This window comes from Melanerpes formicivorus, unplaced genomic scaffold (genome assembly GCF_026170545.1).
Source record: "Melanerpes formicivorus ecotype bairdi unplaced genomic scaffold, bMelFor1.0.p_v2 SCAF_29, whole genome shotgun sequence".
NCBI classification, from domain to species: Eukaryota; Metazoa; Chordata; class Aves; order Piciformes; family Picidae; genus Melanerpes; species Melanerpes formicivorus.
Window position 1 is genome coordinate 5,161,029 of NW_027142381.1, and position 23,222 is coordinate 5,184,250.

The 23,222-nt window shown below is 44.4% G+C and overlaps 1 protein-coding gene across 2 annotated transcripts; it reads left to right on the forward strand.

Moving 5' to 3' along the window:
• Nucleotides 1–23,222, forward strand: NCBP3 (nuclear cap binding subunit 3). Of its 2 annotated transcripts, none has more exons than XM_068154641.1 (13): nucleotides 1–169; nucleotides 1,956–2,021; nucleotides 3,630–3,735; nucleotides 4,725–4,850; nucleotides 7,590–7,718; nucleotides 10,274–10,347; nucleotides 12,405–12,513; nucleotides 13,214–13,313; nucleotides 14,715–14,821; nucleotides 15,883–16,168; nucleotides 17,363–17,520; nucleotides 18,554–18,718; nucleotides 19,797–23,222. In XM_068154641.1, the coding sequence occupies exons 1-13, from the start codon at nucleotides 23–25 to the stop codon at nucleotides 20,030–20,032; spliced, it is 1,809 nt and encodes a 602-aa protein (XP_068010742.1). In that variant the 5' UTR covers nucleotides 1–22; the 3' UTR covers nucleotides 20,033–23,222. The 2 variants fall into 2 exon arrangements, with proteins under 2 accessions (XP_068010742.1, XP_068010743.1); XM_068154642.1 differs by lacking the exon at nucleotides 1–169 and adding an exon at nucleotides 2,110–2,342 and having other exon boundaries at nucleotides 1,972–2,021.

Sequence of the window (23,222 nt, forward strand, 5' to 3'; positions counted from 1 at the left end):
GGAGGGCGGGCCTGGCGGAGCCATGGCGGCCGTGCGGGGCCTGCGGATCTCAGTGAAGGCTGAGGCGACGGCGGCGGAGCCTCGCGCCTCGGAGCCTGAGCCTATGGAAGTGGAAGAGGGCGAGCTGGGGACCATTCCTGTGAGGCGCTCGCTCCGGGAGCTCATTCCGGTGAGGGGCATGCGGTGGGGTCACGGGCAGGGAGGGACGAAAGAGCGGCCAGCTTCTGGGGGGGGGGGGGGGGGGGGGCAGAGAACGTAGAGGGGGTTGAGAGTGACGGGGTGGAGCATTTGCGGGGGGCTGTAGGAGCAAGTGGAGGTGCCCTGGTGGGAAAGGGGCGACGCGGGGCGGGAAGCGCATGAGGGAAAAGGATAGCGCGGAGGTGGCGAGGAGGGGGGCCAGGAAGGGACTTGGAGGTGTCGGAGCGAAGTTGGGGGGCGAACTGCAAGAGGAAGCGGCCAGGGTCTGTTAGGGAGCGAAGAGAGTAAAGGAGGCGACAGGGTAGTGGAAAAGAGCGCAGAGGAAGGCTGTGGATAGGGAGGCGTGCGGGGAGTGCTCGATGCGAGGAGCGTAGGGAACACCAGGAGTGGGGAGCGGAGGGGTGGCTGTGCAAGAACTGACTTGGAAGCAGTGGGAATGTGGGCTCTGGTGGGCTGTTGAGGCATTCCTGTCAATTCCCCCTCCCCCTTTTCATTCTTGCTCCCTGTACAAACTCTAGGGGGGTTGGCTTCAATACCTAAAAATGGGCCAGAGTTCTTCTAAACTCATAAGTAGTCTCCTGCTTTCAAAACTTGTGTGGGAATTACGCTAGGGACTAATCTTTAATTAGCTGATTTACCAACGTGCTTGAGCTTCCACCAAGTATGTGGCCTAAGAGGCAGCAGCCTGCTGTGCTTCCCTGTGCTCCATGAGTCAACCTTAGGCTGTGGGTGGCTTTTGGCTTTAAAAATAATGCTTGTTTTGTCTTTCTTTCATTCTTTCTTTCTGCCTTTCTTTCTCTTTTTAATAGCTCTGAACATTTTGGCAGCCCTAGAGAAACTTTGACGCTGTTACTAAGAAAAGGAGTTTGTTTGTGTGTACTTTAGGTATTTCTAAACTGAGAGTGGCCTATTTTGTAGAACAAGTCCTTTACCCAAAATAATTCTTGCAGCACAGAGGTAAAGAGTATGTTTATCCCTAGAGAAAAGCATGATAATGCACTTCCAGCCCCAAACTTTCGCCAGGTGATAGTTTTAAGGGTGCCAGAATGAACAGGAGGCATTTTTGCATATGCAAATCATGAAAGGGACAGAACTGGGTCGTTGGTCCAGCATCTGTGGATTCAGCAGTCCTGAGTGATGGAAAGGAAACTTGTAATTTCCCTCCCCCTCCTCCCATGTAATTCTCCATTTTGGCCTTTTTATCAGTAGGGTTGCACTGAAACAGTAATGCTTTATCTTGCTGGTGTTTGGTGTGTTGTTACTTGAAATAATATTTCAGGCATAGAGGTTAAAGTTGCTCATTTATTGGTGGATGTGGCTTATTGCTCTGACTTTTGAGACTAAAAGTTGTAGACTGATGCTTAAGGAGCCAGGTATTGCAATTAAATCTGTTCCTGTTTTACAAAGAAATTAAGGCCCAAACCAAAATTGTGAGCATTTTAGTTAGGAAAGGTGTTTGACTCCCCCTGTATTGCTGAGGCTTAAGTACAAACCTTTGCAGCAGACACAGAAACTGAATTTTGCCAGAGGAAAAAGTCCTTGGAGTAAAGGAAGTTTGGTTCAGTTCATGTGCTTTTATCTTCACATCACCAAAAGGTATTGCTTGTCTGCCTGTCTGTCTAGGGGTGTAGCTTGGGGTAAGGATGAAGGAAAAGAGGATGTATTTCTTGTAGAAGTATCCATATTTTGTTTTGTCAGCATACCAAGTGTGTTTTCAGTGTCCACTGAGATTTCATCACTCTTTTGCTTTGTTTCAGGACACTAGTAGGAGATATGAGAACAAAGCTGGAAGTTTCATTACTGGAATAGATGTGACCTCCAAGGTAATTGCTGTGTGATGGTTCTATCAACATATTCTTGTTATTGCTAATGGAAAGGAGGGAACCATTTCATTTATTTCTTCCCCAACAGGCACACAAGCTCAGCCTCATGCTGAGGGAGCTGGCATTTTTCAGCAGCTAGGGAATTCTCCTTTTATTGGTTGTGGCCTGCACCAGGACCTGATATCTCTTGTAAAAGCTGTGAGAATTAGCATTTCTAAGATACAAAACTCTGTGTGCCCAAACCTTGAAAGTGTTTCCATGGAAGTTCCCTTAGTGCCAACCCATGTTGGAAAACAAGACAGCTGCAGGTTTTCCTCTTAGGTGAGTGACAGAAGAAATGCTTGGCAGGAAAATCTACTTTCATTGCCTGGTATCTTCAAAGGGCATCTTATTGTTCAATTATTTAAGGCATAGTTTGAAGGCTGGGAACAGCTGTTGCATTTAAATAACTTAAAGTTGCCTCATTCTGTGGAACTTCAGAAACCTGATCCTACAGCTCATCTCTGTACCTTTAATATCAAGTTGGTTGTGGTTTTATATTGTACAGTTGCCCCCTGGTAGTGGAGAAGAAACATTTAGTCATGCACTTCGTGGGACTGACATCATTTTACATGTTCTGACAGCTGTGAATCCCCACCACAACAGGGTGCTGACACATCACCTGTTCCTATTTTGCCTTAGTGGGGCTCAGAAGATTGTGCTTATCAAGGAGTCCAAAAAGAGATCTGGATCAAGACTGAAAAAAATCAGCTTTTTGGCCTCAATATCTAGCTTCTGTGTTTTGCAATTCAAAAAAGAACTTGAAGTTCCCCTAGCCAGGGGAAAGCTGTCACCTTTTTAATGTTCTTTAATGATCCACTCTGAAACACTTGTAAGAAATGTGACCAAAGATGATTTGGCAATCTTAAAGCTAGCAAAAAATGGCATGTTTCTTTGGGTATCATTTGTGGTGGTTTTTGCTTAATTGCTGTTTTTCTCCCAAATTTGGACTTCAGAGCCAAAACTCTGTAATGCCTCCTAATAAATTCTGTAAAATAAGGAGCTGCTCAGTCAATTTCAGAAGTTGCATAAGATCCACATAAGCTGTTGCTCCTGAGCTACTGAAAAGCAGCTTGAATTGCTGGCCTAAATAAGGCCTAGCAGGCCAGCCAGTGGTGTTGAATTCATGCTCAGACAAGTTTATGTTTTTGTACATCTTTTGAAAACAGAGGGGAAAAAACATCTCTGTAAGCTGAGAAGATGGACTTTCCATGTGGTGGGAGTGCTTGCTTCAGGAGAGCTTTTGTTTGAGCACAGCCTCTGCACACTTGTTAGGAAGGAAAAGAGATAATGTTACTGTTCCATCATGGAGCCTGAGCATTGTCTGAGATCCCTTGTTTTCCATGCACCCTGACTTCCATTATGTTGCTGTGCCTAGATCAAAACCATTCTGTAACACAGAAGTGTAACAGTGACTTAGAAGTGAAGCTTACAGAGCCCTTCAGAATGAATAGCCTTTAATTAATGTGGATGGTTTCTGTCTGGTAGATTTGATGTTAAATGCGTGGTCCTTCAGTGCAGCTGGCTGGGAATGCTGCTGGTGTGGCTGCATTGTTTTGCCTTTTGCAGGAAGCCATAGAGAAGAAGGAGCAAAGAGCAAAACGCTTTCATTTTCGGGCTGAAGTCAATCTTGCCCAAAGGAATGTGGCACTGGACCGGGACATGATGAAGAAAGGTAGGTACCAGCTTATCCAACAGCCAGAAGAAAGGATTCCCTTTGTTTACTTACTCCCAGCTCCTTCACTTGATTTATCCTTTAATTTTCCTGTATCCCCAGAGGTTTTCCCAGATTACTGCCAAATTAAATCACTTAGGGTTGGTGTTTCCCTCCCCCCCCCCCTTTTTTATATTAATGTCATTAATTTTTAAACTGCTTGACAGTTACCAGGTCACTTCTCATTTTACCAGCACTTTATGTACCTCATGGACAGTTTGGCATCAGCACCTTGTGCTGCATGTTCAAGGTTCATCTTCTCCATCAGTGCTGCTTTAAGAATCTTTCAGTTCTTTGAGGAGACCTTGAGCACTGTTTGTGTACAAGTGGAGGACTCCATGTCCTGTCCACAGCGAGATAAGATTCTGTGCTGTACACACAGTGAAGCTGGCCTGATGGCACATGTGCTTTTTAGGTGGCAGGCTGGTCCTGCTGTGGATTGTAAGCAGGCCAGCAGGGAAATGTGGGCATGACAGATCAGGGCTTTTGGCATCCAGTTTTTAAGGCCTGCTTTCCCAACTGGTAGCTAAGACCCACTAAGCCAGCACCTCTAACAGCTCTCCATCAGCTGATGCAAGTGCAAGTGCTTTGTGCACATGTCCTGCTTACAGAGTTCATCAGTGTTCTGGCTCTTTGGTGCTAAAGCAGTAGCCAGGCAGTACTTTGGCAGCATGTGAAAAAAAGATGTCTTTAAGGCATTTTGAGTGCTATACAGTACCTGCATCAACCAGTGCTTGTAATACCACTTGGGTTTAATTCTCAATTCTTAACATTTTTACAGTGTAGAATAATCAAGGTCTGGCATTTTATGATGGTGCATGTCATACATTGCACTCATTAGCTTCCCTTTAGATTACTTCCAATGTTTGGTGTGTAAACCCATGTGTTACTAATGTAAAAGCTTGCTCTGTAGAAATAAGCAGCAGATTTTTATCTCTTCCTCTTTACAGCAATTCCTAAAGTGAGACTGGACACAATTTACATTTGTGGGGTGGATGAGATGAGTACACAGGACATCTTTGCCTATTTCAAAGAGTATCCTCCTGCTCATATTGAGTGGTTGGATGATACATCATGTAAGTACATGGAGTCTTTTGTCTGGAATCCTTCTTTGTATTATCCATCATATCCATACTTCAGATGTCCTAGTGGCTTTCAAAGTCACTGTCTGTCTCAGTTTCCCTGTCATTATCCTTTCTCAAAAGAGATTTAGAAGGAAAGAGTTAATAGCATATGGTGAAAATCAAACCCACTGTCTGGTTGAGTGTTTCCTAATGGAAAGAGTATAGAATAACTTGCAGGCTGGTATAGGTTTGTGCTGTGAAGGAGCAGATTTGCTGCCATATTTGTTTAGTGCATTCTCAAAGAGGAATTAGTGGGTGGAAGAAGGTAGCAGCTGAGTGTGATTTACATAGATTGGAAAAGGAATGCAAATTCCCATTGCCAGGCTTGTTTTAGGGAGTAAGCAGGCAGTGAGATTGCCAGAGAGATAGAAGGTTGTTGACAGTCATGGCTTCTTCAGTGTTACTAAAGACTGTGCAAGAGCTGTTTGCTGCAGTGGAGTGCTGGATCATGAATTGGAAGGCTCTCAGATTGTCATGTGGCTAGAAACTCTCTGACCAAAACCATAGCACAAGAAGTGGAGGCCAGTGCAGGTTTTCTGTTTGGTTTGGGATTGCTGACAACAGATTTATTGCCAAGCAGGGCTAAGACCTGAGAATTAGTAGTGTGGTTCCCTGAAGTAACCCTGAAGGAATTACATTCCAAAGCAAGACAAAAGACATGGTGTGCTGCAAAAACATTGGTAACCTTGAAGTCACTGTGTGTAACAGCCACAAACTGACTGAAAATGTGAAATGCAGTGGGCCCTGGGGGGACAGCTGGGGTAGGGAGCTCCTAAGTGAACCTGTGGTGATGCATTAAGCTAGCTAAGTACACAGCTTAGCTCTGGATCTGAGGCTGCATTTCTAAGATTGTCTGATTGTCCTTTTTTCTGTTCAATTTTCCCTTTTTTTTTAGCTCTTAAATGTCACATGAGTAAATTTAGTGTGGAACCAGAGGGAACTTGCAGTGCAGAAACGTAGGGTTCAGAGCCACAAATGATATTTTACCCACTTATAGCTACAGCACATGGTTTTACATTTCCATGCTGTATCAGCACAGATTTCTGTTGCACCATGCCAAACATTTGAATGAATTAGATCTCAGGGTGCCTTAGTGCAAGGGTGAATTCAGGCAGAGTTGTGTGCTTCAGACTGATGAATATAAACTGATAAAGGCTTTGCAAACTGGGAGCTGTGAAGAACAGGCAGATACACAGAAATGGAAAGTTATTAGCCAGTAGCTAAAGTTCTTCTGAGTGTTCTTCACCTTGTAAATCTTGTCTTGAGTAATTCTAAGGGAAGATCAATTTTATTTTGGAACACTGTGCAGCTTTCTTGGTGCCTGAACATGCTTTGCATAACAGCAGAGCAGTGACTGATGTTTGCTGCTGCATTTGCACCGAATGCATCGGGGCAGAAAGCTTTTGTTCAAAACCTCTTTCTAAGCAGTTTCAGCTCTTTTCAATTTCAACACCTGTGAAATGCTTTTGCTGGCCTAATAAGTTCCATTTTAATACCATCTGCTGACACTTAGGGCCTATATGAGGCATATACTGAATCATATTGGTAACCAGTGTACACCATCATCTGTGCAGAGTGCTTGAGCAGTCTCCTGCTTTCCCCTATCTTCCTGCTTTTTGGAAAAGATTAACAGAATTCCACAGTAGAGTCCAAGGTTCTGTTAAATTGCCAAAGGGAAACATAATCAAGGCTTTTCTTCTCCCCTGTGCACCCCCTTAATCACATTGGTGTGGTAACACAGTTACGAAATACACTGACCCTGCTTCAGTACCCAGATTTGCTGTACTCAGGAAGCAGCCTCTCATACAAACAATTGTGCATTTCAGTGGTTGTGCTTCTGATCAGTTGTTTTGTGTAGTTTTTTGTCATGTGCTGAAAGTTTTGTGTCCTCCAGCTTACCAAGTGTGTTATCACAGTCTCACAGTATAACTAAGGTTGGAAAGGACCTTGAGGATCATCGAGTCCAACCTATCAACACAGACCCCATGACTAGACCATGGCACCAAGTGCCAAGTCCAATCTCCTCTTGAACGCCTCCAGGGATGGTGACTCCACCACCTCCCTGGGCAGCACATCCCAATGATGAACGACTCGCTCGGTGAAGAACTTCCTCCTCACCTCGAGTCTAAACCTCCCCTGGCACAGCTTGAGACTGTGTCCCCTTGTTCTGATGCTGGTTGCCTGGGAAAAGAGACCAACCCCTTCCCGGCCACAACCACCCCTCAGGTAGTTGTAGAGGGCAATGAGGTCTCCTCTGAGCCTCCTCTTCTCCAGGCTAAACAATCCCAGCTCCCTCAGCCTCTCCTCATAGGGCTTGTGTTCAAGGCCTCTCCCCAGCCTCGTTGCCCTTCTCTGGACACCTTCAAGTGTCTCAATGTCCTTCTTAAACTGAGGGGCCCAGAACTGGACACAGTACTCAAGGTGAGGCCTAACCAAAGCAGAGCAGAGGGCACAATGACTTCCCTGCTCCTGCTGGCCACACTATTCCCAATGCAGGCCAGACTGTGACTTTCCCTGCAAGAAGTACATCTTCTGACTGCTTTTTGGGGTTTGTTTGTTTTTTGGGTCATGTCACCATCTGAGAGTGTTTCTGAGCTTTGGTTAGTGATTTCCTTCCAGTGTGGCAGTGCCTGTGACTGCTTGATTCTACAAACTGCATTTTGTTTTGGTGTGTGTTTATATATGTCATAGGTAATGTGGTCTGGCTTGATGAAGTAACAGCAACACGGGCTCTAATAAATATGAGTTCCTTGCCTGATCAGGAGAAAACAAAAAGCAGAGAAAACAATGAAGAGAAGGCAGCTGAAAAAACTAAGAAAGGTAGGCTGAGCTTTGTATATCTAGACATCATCTAGTTAAATCAATGAAGCTTTAAACTTGTGCTGGGGTTCTGCATAATCTAAATTACTGAAGGAGCTTCTATCATATAGTTTCAGGTAAATGTATTCTGCCACTATAAAAAAAGGCTTTCATCTTGGAAACCTTTTGAAGAAGCTGCTTCTTAAAAGGTGGGTTGGAGCTAGACCAAAAGCAGTAACTCAGTCGATCCTGAACACGCTAGAGCCAAGGTCACATTCAGATATGACATTGGTAATGGTACGTGGTGCACAGAAGTAAGGCTGGGTGATGTGTACACACAGCCAATAAAAGGGTGGATGTGGAAAAAGCAGGTGTAAGAAAATGTCCTGGGTTTGAAATGCCACAGTGGATTCCTTTCTTGGTAGGCCACTACCCTCTAAGTGTGTGGTTTCGCTCTGATGTCACCTCACCGCTCTGTAGCATCTTGGAATTTCACCATTACACTGTACACTGAAATTTCAGTTAGGACAGAGCAAAGCAGCAAAAGTACATCTTAATGCTGTGGTAAATCTGGTACTTGAAGGCCTTAATTGGAAATTTATCTTTCTTTTATGGGAGAGAAGTGAGGTTTTTGTTACCTAACTTAAGACTGTTTTGCTGTTAGGCTGCTGTGATCAGTTGCTGTGCTTCAACATACTGTGCTACATGGTACAGAGCAAAGGGAGAGGTTGCATTTGCTAACTCTTCCATTACATTTTGACATGAGTCAAAATGCCAATAACCAGTCTCTCTGTAAGATTCTTGCAGTGCTATCAAAAGCCCTGCTAAGGAAGTTTGAGGCTTAGAGCTTTGTCAAACTTGTGGAATCCTCTGACTCATCCCCTTTTCTTCCTGTTGCTTTTCTCCACAATACAGTGTGGCTCCTCAACCATCCATGTGACTTTAATTTGGGGGCATATTGTTGATAAAGCTTCAAGTAAGACTTGTTCTGAAGTTGTTGGAGATGAGTGGCTGTCTTGTTTAACTGGAGCATAAATGAATGTATTTAACCTTGATGGGTACACATTAGATGTTACATCATCGTTACACCACGTCTCAAAAACTGTCATCTGAATTGCTCCTGCTTATCAGGAAAAGTGGGATATTAGATAAAGTATAAACTGTTCATAGAACATAGAATCAATAAGGTTGGAAAAGACCTCAAAGAGCATCAAGTCCAGCCTGTCACCCAAGTATGTATTTGGTACTGCTTGCACTCAAATCCTCAGGCTCCTTGCTCTGAAGGGCGCTAAACAAGATGGCATGGGATGGACCTATGAGCTCTGCTCAGAGCCTTTGTGTGACTAGGGTGAGAGGCACAGTGTGCAGCTCACCATGGCTCAGACTCTTGAACGTGTCCAGAGGAGGGCAACAAGGCTGGGGAGAGGCCTCAAGCACAAGCCCTGTGAGGAGAGGCTGAGGGAGCTGGGATTGTTCAGCCTGGAGAAGAGGAGGCTCAGGGGAGGCCATACTGCTGTTCAATTACATCCTAGGGTGTGAGATTTGTACAGATACATTGGAGTGATCTGGCTTAGTTGCATTCCTTTTTCAGATAGGAAGCTGAGGACTCTCTAGGCATTGAGGGAAGCAAGAGACTGGTCTTCACTGTGAGAAGTTGTTTTCTTTGGGGGGAGGAGGGAGAAATGAGTACTTGAGTGCTGTCCCTGATGGAACTTAATTATTTAGGTTTGAATTTGGCTCACCTAAATTCTCTCTCTGGTTTCAGTTTGGTTAATTCTGCTTTACTCTCTTGTTTGAACTTGGGTGTGTTTTTGGATCACTCAAACAGCTACTGCTCTCTCTCTTAAGTTTTCAAGTCTGTTTTTGGATGTGGTTAAGATAAAGATGTGGTTTTTTTCAGTCTTGATGTCTATGAGTACTTTGAGATCTTTGCCAATGTTACTGGTGTAAGTTAATAGCTGTCTGTGTTCACTGCCTTTTTTTTTCTGCCCCTGAAGACTGAAAAGAAATCAGAATGAATTTCTTTGAGCTAAAAACAACCTGCAAAAATCTCTGCATCCCATGATTTGAGTAGTTCTGGAAGCATGCACTCTTCTGTTAGTTCACTTGGAAATTAAGTCACTAAGGTGTTTGGTTTTTTTCCTCCTGCTCTCCCTCAGAAACTTCTAAGCTGTTGGATAATGACCTGGTTCACCTTGTTAGTAGTGGATACTTGTAGGTACTTGCAGCATTTTAAAGGGAGGCTGGAGGAGATAGGCTTTTATATGCCTTCTACAGTCTTGGCCTTGCTGAGCTCTGCCATACCCTGAAATGCAGTGCAATTCCATTTGCTTTCAAAGAATTCATAGTCCCTGTGTGCTGCACAGAGGATGTCTGTTGACATTGCTCTGAGCCCCTGCACGCTTCAGGCTTCCTTAGACATTTACTGGTTTGATTACTCTCTAGGCTGCACAGAAGAAAGGCTTAACACCTTCAGCTTGATTTCAGAGAATAATTATTTCAGGTCATAATAAATGTGACTGACACACTAAAATGAGGCTTATTTTGCTTCTTTTCCCAATTATTTTCCTCCTTAGAGAAACAGGAGGAAAGTTCTGATGATGAGACAGAAGAAGGCGAGGTTGAGGATGACAATCCAAGTGATGTCGAGGTCAGTACAGAGGGAAAGAGAAAACACTGGTAATGGGAGTTTTGCTCTGACTGGTGTGAAGTCTTCATAACATTGGAGTTTTAACCATTTATATTTGCCATTCACAACTTAGTTGTCAAATAAACTAGGTGGGGAGAGGGCAGGCAGTGCAGATATGCTGTAGGTGTGAGAATATCTGTGTAAGAGTGTTTTGTGAGAGTAGAATTTGAAGAGTGCTGGGGTATGCAGCACGCAAGAGCCAGACTGGCTGCTCTTTTCTGCTGAGAGGAGGCAATGACAGAACAATAATGGAAGGCAGTGGCCTTTCAGCAGCCAAGGCAGTGCTTAAAGAGACAAATGGGATTTAGGGTGCCCATAGATGTGTGGGAATCAGCACACACTGCTGTTTTGTCAGTAATTTAATCTTCCCTGGCTGAATATATAATAGGTGTGATTAGTAATTTTTTTTAGGGGTGGCTCAGTGAACACTAGGCCATCATGGAAGCCTGAATTTTAGCTTCCCAAAAAAACCCCAAGCTTTTTAGTCATTGTGTGAGGGCACAAGAACCTCTTAGTAAAACCATTTAGGTATGAAACAAGCAAAAAAAATCATAGAATAGAATTACATAGACTAAACCAGGTTGGAAGAGACCTTCAAGATCATTGTGTCCAACCCATCAACCAATCCAACCCACCTAAACAACTAACCCATGGCACCAAGCACCCCATCAAGTCTCCTCCTGAACACCTCCAATGATGGCGACTCCACCACCTCCCCAGGCAGCCCATTCCAATGGGCAGTCACTCTCTTTGTATAGAACTTCTTCCTAACATCCAACCTAAACCTCCCCTGGTGCAGCCTGAGACTGTGTCCTCTTGTTCTGGTGCTGGTTGCCTGGGAGAAGAGACCAACATCTGCCTGTCAACAACCTCCCTTAAGGTAGTTGTAGAGAGTAATAAGGTCACCCCTGAGTCTCCTCTTCTCCAGGCTAAGCAATCCCAGCTTCCTCAGCCTCTCCTCACAGGGCTGTGTTCCAAACCCCTCACCAACTTTGTTGCTCTTCTCTGGACTCATTCCAGCAAGTCAACCTCCTTCCTAAACTGAGGAGCCCAGAACTGGACACAGGACTCAAGGTGTGGCCTAACTAGTGCAGTGTACAGGGGCAGAATGACCTCCCTGCTCCTGCTGGCCACACTGTTCTGATGCAGGCCAGGATGCCATTGGCCCTCTTGGCTGCCTGGGCACACTGCAGGCTCATGTTCAACCCACCATTGACCAGTACCCCCAGGTCCCTCTCCACCTGGCTGCTCTCAGCCACTCTGACCCTAGCCTGTAGCACTGCATGGGGTTGTTGTGGCCAATGTGCAGAACCCGGCACTTGGATGTGTTCAATCTCATGCCGTTGGACTCTGCCCATCTGTCCAGCCTGTCGAGGTCCCTCTGCAGAGCCTCTCTACCCTCCAGCAGATCAACTCCTGCCCCCAGCTTGGTGTCATCAGCAAATTTACTGATGATGAACTCAATGCCCTCATCCAGATCATCAATAAAGATGTTAAAGAGCACAGGGCCCAGTACTGATCCTTGGGGCACACCACTAGTGACTGGCTGCCAGCTGGATGTGGCACCATTCACCACCACTCTCTGGGCTTGGCCCTCCAGCCAGTTCCTAACCTATCGCAGTGTGCTTCCGTCCAAGCCAGGGGCTGACAGCTTGGCCAGGAGTTTGCTATGGGGGACGGTGTCAAAGGTCTTGCTGAGGTCCTGGTAGACTACATCCCCAGCCCTGACCACATCCACAGGCCTCCCCACACCCAGCAGGCGGGTCACCTGATCATAGTAGATCATAGTAGCTGTTTTTCAGTGTCCAGCTTGTGCTGGGTTTCTGCACTTCAATCCCTTGAAAACGAGTGGGTTTAATGATCAGAGTTAATTCTTACGAAGGAGGAGGAGGGAGAGTTTTAAATCTTTTGGGGGGAAATTACTTTAAAAATTCACAATAGTTTAAAAAGTAATTCTCTTAATAATCAGTTGATTGCTTCTCTGTACAAAATACCTTTTTTGCCCCCCCCCTCCAAAGTTGGATGCCCTCTCCCAGGTGGAAGAGGATTCCCTCCTGCGTAATGATCTTCGCCCTGCCAATAAGCTGGCTAAAGGAAACAAGCTATTCATGAGGTTTGCTACTAAAGGTAAATGAACAGCTTAAGAAGCACAATGAATTAATCACTTGTAGTTTTGTTTGTTTGGAAGCCCCCAATAACTTGGAAGTACCTAATTTTTATTTGAAAGGCTAATGGTTTTTGCTAAACATTAGGTATTAAGACTTTGCCATAAATCCTCCTTTCATGTGTGAATTCAATGCAGTTCAAGTTGCAGAAAAATTATTCCCAATACCACAGAATAGGTTTTTATGATACCTGTCTCCACAGAGGTAAATTTTGCTCTCTTTTTATAAACACAAAAGCCATTTGAGATGCTGCTGAGGTATTACCAAAGCTTATTGCTAAATGAGGTTGAGACATGAAATGGTATTTGTGAGGAAACTGAAAATCCATGTATTTTCTGGGCCATATGGAAAGTGACACATCCAGAAGGAAAACAAAGGTCATGAATGAGGTAAGTATGGCCTCCAGCAGTTTAGAGCAGTATGCAATGCTCTGTTCAGCTGATAATGTAGAAACTCAGTCTCCCTAGAATTAAGTTTCCAGACACAAATAAAACTGGGCGGGGGGGGGGGGGCTGGGGAAGAGAAATTTCAGAGGTGTCAGCAAAACTGTATCACTTGTGAAGGAGATGGAAGTCATGCTGGTCTGTAAGATCTGTTCAGCCTTACCTTCTGTATCTTTATACTCCAAGAAGGAAATACTCCATTAATTTGTGTTTTAACAGATGACAAGAAGGAGCTGGGAGCCGCAAGGCGGAGTCAGTATTACATGAAATATGGGAATCCGAATTATGGAGGCATGAAGGGGATCCTTAGCAATTCGTGGTGAGTGTTGGATAGAGGATTTGGAACATTGCAGGTAATTGGACAAGGCACAAATACAGGCTGGGCAGTGAGTGGCTGGAAAGTAGCCCTGAGGAGAGAGACTTGGGGGTGCTGGGGGACAAAAAGCTCAACAGGAGCTCTCAATGTGCACTTGCAGCCCGCAAAGCCAATCAGATCCTGGGCTGCATCAGGAGAAGTTTGGCCAGCAGGGCAAGGGAGGTGATCCTCCCCCTCTACTCAGCCCTGGTGAGACCCCACCTGGAGTACTGCCTCCAGTTCTGGAGCCTCTATTACAAGAGGGATGTGGAGGTGCTGGAAGGTGTCCAGAGAAGGGCCACAAGGATGATCAGAGGGCTGGAGCACCTCTCCTATGAGGACAGACTGAAGGAGTTGGGGCTGTTCAGTCTGCAGAAGAGAAGGCTCCCAGGTGACCTAATTGTGGCCTTCCACTATCTGAAGGGGGCCTATAGGAAGGCTGGGGAAGGACTTCTCAGGATCTCAGGTAGTGATAGGACTAGGGGGAATGGAATGAAGCTGGAGGTGGGGAGATTCAGGCTAGATGTGAGGAGGAAGTTCTTCCCCATGAGAGTGGTGAAACCCTGGAATGGGTTGTCCAGGGAGGTGGTTGAGGCCCCGTGCCTGGAGGTGTTTAAGCCCAGGCTGGATGAGGCTCTGGGCAGCCTGATCTAGTGTGGGGTGTCCCTGCCCATGGCAGGGGGGTTGGAACTAGATGATCCTTGTGGTCCCTTCCAACCCTGAATGAAACTGTGAAACTATGTTTCAATTTGTGAGTTTTCTTTCTGTTCAGTCTGTGTGGGTGCTTCTTGTGTGTAGATAATGCTTTGGCAATGCAACCCTGAACTTGCAAGGAGAGCATTTTCTCAGCAAAATAATGGTCAGGTGTTTCTTGAACTTTTTGAGCATTGAAATTTTGGATGATTCAGAGCAGATCTCTGACATTAAACATACATCACAGTATCACAGTATAACTAAGGTTGGAAGAGACCTCGAGGATCATCGAGTCCAACCTATCAACACAGACCCCATGACTAGACCATGGCACCAAGTGCCACGTCCAACCTCCTATTATCTCCTAACATCTCCTATTAAAGTGATGAGTTAGGCTGGTGGGGTGCTGGAACAGGTTGCCCAGGGATGCTGTAGATGCTCTCTCCCTGGAGGTGTTCAAGGCTAGGTTGGATGAGGCCTTGAGCACCCTGGTGTGGTGGGAGGTGTCCCTGCCCATTTTTTGTGGTGGAGAAGCTGGAGCTGGATGATCTTTATGATTCCTTCCAAGCGAAACCATTCTATGAATTCCATGTGCTTAATCCAGGACTGAATGTGGCAGATTCAGGATGCCTTTTCTGTGACAGGGATGTCATTCCTTTTGTGGTCTTTCAGGAAACGAAGATACCACTCGCGTCGAATCCATCGGGATGTGATCAAGAAAAGGATTCTGATTGGGGATGATGTTGGCTTGACTCCTCCCTATAAGCATCGTCATTCAGGTAACTGATGCCAATATGATGACTGTGTAAGAGCACAACTGGGGAATGGTGGGTCAGAAAGGACCTTAAAGAAGGGCTCATGTCATCTGTGGTGTGCATAAGTGTACTTCTAAATAAAAGGCACCTATAACTTAATCACTTTTTAAGAGTTTACAGGCCACAGCTGAGGCAGAAGCTTCACACTGTTCACTGGTGTACCAAAATAGCTACTGCTGTTGATTTGTTTGGGGTTCTTTTTCCTTTTAAAAATGTAGGACATGGGGGCAATAGCATCAAGGGCAAAAAGAAGAGAGAACTTCTTTAAACTCCTTGGCAGTTTGTCGCACTTCCTGTCTTAATTCTTCTGTTCTATGAAAAAGCAAGCTCTAGATGGAGAAAAACAAAGATTAGAAAATCCTGTTAATTAGACTTGGATATCTTAATGTGCTTCCTAAAGGAGGGGGTGTGCATTAGAAAAGGAATTGCTGTAAAAATCTTTGACGTGAGACAAATTTGAGCGTCCAAGTTTCATGTGAGTAGCCTGTTAAATTCAGCCATGGATATATCAGCTCTCATGAAAGATTTAGCACACTGCTAATGTAAAGCTTTCTGAAAAGATAGCTTCACTGCTCCTGACTAACTTGAAGTAGTTGATTTATGCTTAAATCAATTTATGTGCTAAATTCCTGCTAATGAGAGGTGTGTTCTCTTGCTTGCAAGACTTGAATGGATTATGGCGGAGCCAGCCCCACCAGATGATAGGAGTTGTTGGGCCTAGTTCAGGCAGTGTGGACTGCACCTAGTACAAGAAGTTCTCCCTTTGCATGTTCAGTCCAGCTCTTTGAGCAAGCTTCTGAGATAGTGAACACCATGGACTTTTTGTCTGCTGTGGTAATTTTCTTCCTCCTAGGCTATTCTGTACTCTAGATTCCACTCAGCAGAATATTCTCTCTCTTCAGCCTCTGAACTCCAAAGACTCATTTGTAGCAGGTCATGAATCACAGCGACTTCTAACTTCTTTTGGCCTTGCTTTTAAGGTACCTTAAGCTTCAGTTTATCAGATTCAGTTTGTTTTGCTACAGGCTTAATAAATGTTCCTGAGGAGCCTATTGAGGAAGAAGAGGAGGAGGAAGAAGATCAGGATATGGATGAAGATGACAGAGTTGTGGTAGAGTACCGTGATGAACTGCAAGCTTTCAAACAGTCCCGAGACCGCAGCGCGGCAAGGCGATCGAGTGCCAGCGCCTCTGACTCTGATGAGATGGACTATGATCTGGAATTGAAAATGATATCAACACCCTCTCCCAAAAAGAGCATGAAAATGACAATGTATGCAGATGAGGTGGAATCACAACTGAAAAATATTAGGTAAAGGTTTCTTCATCTTTGAAAGCATCGGTGAGAAGTCATTCTGAATTGCAATGACTGCCAGAGCTGTAAAAGCTTAAAGACAATTCTGTGACAAACTGCTGAAGCTGCTTTTTTAATGCTTCAAGTCACTGTGTATTAGATATCTTAAAAAGAAATACAAAATACAGAAAACACTGATTGCAGGCTTTGAATTACAGTTACCATTTTCAAGATAGAATAGAATAAACCAGGTTGGAAGAGACCTTCAAGATCATCGCGTCCAACCTGTCATCCAACACCACCTAATCAACTAAACCATGCAACCAGGCACCCTATCAAGTCTCCTCCTAAACAACTCCAATGATGGTGACTCCACCACCTCCCCAGGCAGCATATTCCAATGGGCAATCACTCTCTCTGTGTAGAATTTCTTCCTAACATACAGTCTGAACCTCCCCTGGCGCAGCTTGAGACTGTGTCCTCTTGCTCTGGTACAGGTTGCCTGGGAGAAGAGACCAGCCCCTGCCTGTCTACAACCTCCCTTCAGGTAGTTGTAGAGAGCAGGAAGGTCTCCCCTGAGCCTCCTCTTCTCCAGGCTAAGCAACCCCAGCTCTCTCAGCCTCTCCTCATAGGGCTTGTGTTCCAAACATGGCTTCCTTTGCAGATGTCTGTAAGCCTGCTTATTGGTAATGATGGAATCAATACAATAGAAAAGCACAGAGGAAACTCAATTAACTTCTTGCATTTCATAGCTAGCCCAGGGAGAAATAATTCCTCCTTCTCTTTGCCCTTTATACCTTCCTTTTTGCTCAGAGAAAAAGAATATGACAGCATTGATGACAACAAGGACTTTATGTTCACTGTGGGTGTCTTAACCTAAGTCATGTAGATTATTTAAGTAACTCAGCATGTGTCCCTTCAGTAGTGTATTATACTTCATTTTACTACCCAGGCTTTTAACAGTTCTGAGGTTGCTTTTCTGCTCTGAATTTTGAGCCTAAAGGAGAAAAACTTGATGCCTGCCTTGCCATGGATTCACATGGTTATTGCTGAACCTAGGATTCTGACTGGCACATGTGCTCTTCTGAGGAATGTTTTTTACCTCTGTTCCTCAGTAGACAGCTTTCTGTGATGTAGTTTTGCATACAGGAGGACTTAAGAACTACAGCAGAGTTGATGTCATTTAAGGGACTGTCTTTCTGCCTCTTTCAGGAATTCCATGCGAGCAGACAGCATAGCAACCAGTAACATCAAAAATCGAATTGGCAGCAAAGGATCATCAGAGAAAGTTGCAGATGTGAGATTGCTGTTAGAAGAAAAACGTCAGAATAACACTGGGCCACGCCAGCCAAACAGCACTGTAAAATCAGGTAAACACAAACCCTGCCGTGGTGCAGAGCTGCGTTCGTTTCACATCAGCGCTCCACTGCAGCTAACTAACCTGAGGGAGCAACGTTCAGTAGCAGTTCCTGCATCCATACAGTTAATTTTTCCTCACTAAGGGGCTGAGCTGAGGATGGCTTTGGGGAAAATGCAGTGCCTTTTGATTGAATGACATTTATTTTTATCAAATCTGCTTGCCTGTTTCTACTTCCTCCTGCTTTGTCCTTTTTCATTTGCTCACTCCTCGAGGCATGGATCCTGTATGACTTTGAGAAACTTTAACATGGGAGGGAGCTCCTGTACAAAATGAAACATGAAACACTAGCTCCTTACGTGAAGGAACATGTATTACAGGAAGGACCTGTTTTCCAACTGCAGGATTTATTTTTGGGCTTAATTGTCTGGCTTTTTTTGACTCAGGTATTCATTTCAGCTATTTCTGGCACATGTAATATCCAGAGGATTATCTGACTGATAAGGAAAATATATTCTTTGGTATTAATGTAATATAGAAGTTAATGTCTTACCCCTTCTGCACATTTTGGGGCCCTGACAAGTTTGCCCATAAATCCTGTAACTTCTTTTGCCTCTATGTTTTTGTTTGAACCTTTAAGACTGGGTGTATTTACCTAAACCAGACAAGCTTCAGAATGTAAGACTCACATCATGGGTTAAATATCAATGTATTTAGAATTCTTAATGCCTAAAACCATTCCTACTTGCTGTGTTGCTTGACACCCTTATGAGAAGTCCCTCTCCAGTCTTCCTCTAAGATCCCTTCAGGTAATGCAAGCTGTAAGGTCTCCCTGGAGTCTTCTCTAGGCTGAACAACTCCAATGCCCCCAGCCTGTCCTCATAGCAGGGGACTATGAGAGACTGAAATGGAAAGGCTACAGAAAAGAAGAGAAGATCCCTGTAGTTTCAAGTAGTACACATTGTGAACAAGCAGAAAATTATCTGGCAGGGCCAGAGTGAATACAACATGATTTCTGTCACTTTAACCACTGAAAATCTCTCTAGATGTGCGGCAAAGACTGGGAAAAAGACCCCACTCACCAGAAAGTAAACCTCCAAGCAGTACCTCTGCTCCTCGGCGAGAACCCATCTCAGATGTGCACAGCCGCTTGGGAATCCCCAAACAAGATGTAAAAGGCCTCTACTCTGATACCAGAGAGAAGAAATCAGGTTAGTTTGGGGGGAGGTAATGTAACAATGCTGCAATTCCTTTGATTTTTACCATAGTAGTATCATAGTATCATTCAGGCTTGGAAGGGACCACAAGGATCATCTAGTTCCAACCCCCCTGCCATGGACAGGGACACCCCCCACTAGATCAGCCTGGCCAGAGCCTCATCCAGCCTGGGCTTAAACACCTCCAGGGACGGGGCCTCGACCACCTCCCTGGACAACTTCTTAGACTGTAAGAGAAATTTCAGCAGCAGATCTTGTTCAGTTGAGTGAAATTGAAGATGAAGTGTTTGTTCAGTAGCACAGGTAGGCAGGGTGAGCTTAGTATTGCTATGAACAGTATTTTTATAGAGGTATGCTTCAAAGTAGAGGATCAATTCCAAACTGTGGTGAAAACAGGGCATTAAACTGTAATGAATGCAGTGGCACTTCAGACCTGGCTGCAGCATTCTTTACAAATCGGAAAACAGTGAACAAGGCTGCACTGAGCCTCCCAAAAAAGACTTCAGAGCATGTAGTAACCAGTGCTGAGTACAGGGGCACAATGACTTCCCTGCTCCTGCTGGCCACACTATTCCTGATGCAGGCCAGGATGCCATTGGCCTTGGAGTCACCATCACTGGAGGTGTTCAGGAAGAGACCAGATGGGGTGCTTGGTGCCATGGTTTAGTTGATTAGATGGTGTTGGGTGATAGGGTGGACTCAATGATTTCAAAGGTCTTTTCCAACCTGGTTTGTTCTATTCTATTCTTGGCCACCTGGGCACACAGCTGGCTCATGTTCAGCCGGCTGTCAGTCAGTATCCCCAGGTCCCTTTCTGTCTGGCTGCTCTCCAGGCACTCTGTCCCCAGCCTGTAGCACTGCATAGGGTTGTTGTGACCAAAGTGCAGCACCTGGCACTTGGATTTGTTGAATGCCATCATGTTGGACACTGCCTGTCAAGGTCCCTCTGGAGAGCGCTTCTACCCTCTAACCCATCAACACCTGCCCCCAGCTTGGTGTCATCTGCAGATTTACTGGTGACGGACTCAATCCCCTCATCCAGATATCAGATGTTTTGTTTTCATCTGCTTAGGTAATTTATGGACCCGATTGGGGTCTGCTCCCAAGACACAAGAAAAGACTTCAGAGAAGCCTGAGAACTCGGCGGCGTCTCCAGAGGAGGAGGATTCGGAGCTGCAGCGGGTTTGGGGAGCGCTCATTAAGGAGAAAGAACAGTCACGGCAAAAAAAGAGCCGGCTGGATCACTTGCCATCCCTACAGATTGAAATCAGCAGAGAAAGCAGTTCTGGCTCAGACACTGAATCATGATCCTTCGGACACTCTGATCCTCAAGAATGTGATTCTGCAGCGTGTGGCAAGATCTCCTTTGCCCGAAGGTTGGACACTGGCAAAGACTCTGCAGTGAAGGTTCCAGAAGTGTCTCTGCTCCTTTTATACAAAACCAGAGATGTGTTACCACTTGAAACCTAAAGCAATCACCTTTGTCTGGAGTCTGTGGTTGGCCCTGTGTTACAGTAGGGCATTGTCATGTAAGTTTATTACAGCAAACTTGTAGTTTATTCTAGCAAAACACTTTTCCCCCAAGCTTTGAACTTAAAAAGAAGAGGCAGAAGCGCTCTGTATTTTTAAGAAGACCTTTTTGTTCTTGATATTTCTAACATGGAGCCTTTTAACACAGTATTTTACACACTTCATCCAAAGAACAGGGCATTTCATAACCAACAGCATTGCCTTGCCCTTCTGGCTCTTACCAGCACCTTTCTTTTCCTCTCGAAGTAATAACAATAATGCTTCCTGGGTGGGCAGCCAGCAAGGATAAAGCATGAAGGAGCTGTCACGTTTCCTTCCTCCAAAATACTGAATGTAAATCTCAAGTTAAACCTTTTAGCACAGAGAAATTTCACTTTGTATCCCAAGTAGCATCACTGTCCTCAAGGAATTCTGCTCATTTGTTTTGGTGAGACTTCGTTCTGCTGTAGTAAGGATCGAGATGTTCAAGACTGCAAAGTTGGATGTTTTGAGTGTTGTGTAAATTCCCAAGGGTTTCATTTCTTTTCTTTTCTTTCTTTTTTTTAAAATTTGGCTACATGATGAGAAATTCTATTTCTTTCACTTCCTCTGTACTATGTTTTGAAGAAATCTGACTGTTTAAACCCATGTTTTTATATTTGTGGGAACTTCCTCGTTGGCCACGGTGAAAGCTATAGTGGTGTTTTCCTATGTGCTGTTTTAACTATATATATAAAACTGAAAGAGAAAAGGAAACTATAGGATCACTGTCTCATGTCAATATTTTTGACTGTTCTTACTGTGTGTAGTACATGTGGCTGTGGACATGGTTGACTTGTTACGTTCAGCTTTTGTACTCGCATACCCCTCCCTAGGGTATGGAAAAGGTTTCAATCAGTGTGTGACTGCAGGGTGGGTTGGTTGGGGTGGTTTTTTTTCCTTGTTGCCTCTGACATTTATTTTGATTGCCAATGATTCTAAATAAGGAATAATAATGCCAGCACATCACATCCTGCCAGACAGAACAGGTAGCAAAACACATTGTCTGCTACGCTTCAGTAGTCTGAAAGTTTGCGTGGGGTCCCCCCCGCTGTTTGTTTGTTGATGTGGTTCCCCCTCCCCCCGTTTGTTTCCAAGGTCCTGTCAGTCAAAAATAATCTATGAATATCTCCTCTTTCTGTGCTTTTTTTAACAAACATTCTCCCTTCTTTGTCCTCTTTTTTGATCTGAGTTGGAGTAGGTTTGAGACTTCACAAGAGCAAAGAAAACGCATTGAACTCTTCCTCCTGCTTTGTTGTGTGTAAGAATAGCAGCGTGTAAAACGAAAGGTACAGTGACTAGAAGGGTAATCTAAGGACTGACTGGGCTTCAAGCCTTATTACTTCCTCATTTTGTGGCACTCATCCTTGATTTTATATTTAATTATTGAATATATATATGTCTCATAAAGGTACTCTTGAGAGTAAGTGGCTGCAATGTCTGATCACTGTAATAACTCATTTCAACTGGTGTTTTCATCCCTTCCAAAGCTGTCCAGTAGAATCCTACTCATACCCTACCTATTTTTCAAGATCCTGACAGAATTTACTTAACCAGTGTCTTTTTGCCAGTAAACCTTTGTGTTATATTACTGCTTTGGATCCATGATGACTTTTCCTTTCCCTGAAGGGAGATGGTAGATGACAGTCATGCATCTGGTCTTTTGAAGACAGGCTTCTGCACTGTTGTGAGCCCTTGCATGTTGTGAAGCTCAGCAAGTGGTTGTGGTCTGCTGTTAGTGTTGCTGATAATCACTGTGTCTCCATGTAAATACTCATAACTTGAGCCTGGTGAGGGACAGACTAATTGGTATGAAGGGCAGAATGGGAGCAGAGAATCTTTACAACTGATATAAAAAGATCTGAACCAATGGATGTATGAAACAAGAGTGATGTAGGCAAAGGCCTTCATTGAGGAAGAGGAGCCATTAAGACTGGTTCTGTCTTCCAGATAGTCATAAATAAGCCTTACAAATGTCTCCATGTAAATGTCTCCATGTTAGTTGGGTTGGTTATGTTAATGGTTATGGGGAGGGTTGTGTGTGTTAATGAGACCAGAGCAGCTTACCTGTAAGAAAAACAGGAGGTTACTGCTGAAAGGACCTGCAGAGAGAGATTTTTGTCTTTTTGCCACTGTTTGCCTGGTTTTGCTTCTTGAGTATGTACAGAGAAGCCTTGAAAAGTGTTTGCTAGTGCTTTGGGCTGCCTTAGTTACCTGAACAGGAGCTGCTGGGGGTTGATAATTAAACATAAACACTGAGTTCTTCAGTGAGTGGTTTTTTCTCAACATGGTTGAGTTAAATCAATGGGGTTTAAAGGGAGGTTGCATAGAGAATTTTAAGTGCCCATCTCTTTGTGGTCAACTGTTTTGCTCTTAGCTGAGACACTCTTGATCTTTCACTGAACTTCCAGATTTGATCACTTTCAAGGAATTGCTGCAGAAATTAACGTTCTGACACTGAGAGATGCAACCTGTGTGTTTTGCTAAAACGAACTTTGAAAATGGCAAGAAGTGAGGCTTTGACTTTTACTGGAGGTTCTATACCTCAGAGGGGAAAAATGGTTCTCCCTTTTAATTGATTTTAAGTTACAGGGCCACGCTCATCCTTCTGGGAAGCTTTTTCCTGGTCTCAAAAAGGAGAGATTTTGTTCAGTGTTTCAGGTGATTGTTACCTTGTGCAACAGAAACCATCGTGGACCACAGGATGTTAGGGGTTGGAAAGGACCTTCGAAGATCATCAAGTCCAACCCAACTGTTCTCAGACCTTGAATTTGTGACATTGATGGCAAGACTTGAAAGCTTTTTTTTTCCCCCAAGATGACGTGTTTTAATCGGGAAAAAGAAAACAAAACCTTATTTTCAGTTGAAGGTGACGTTGTAATGTGAAAGCAATGAAACTTTTATTATTTAAACGGCTGTTCTGTTCCAAATAAAGGTGGTCTGAAATCAC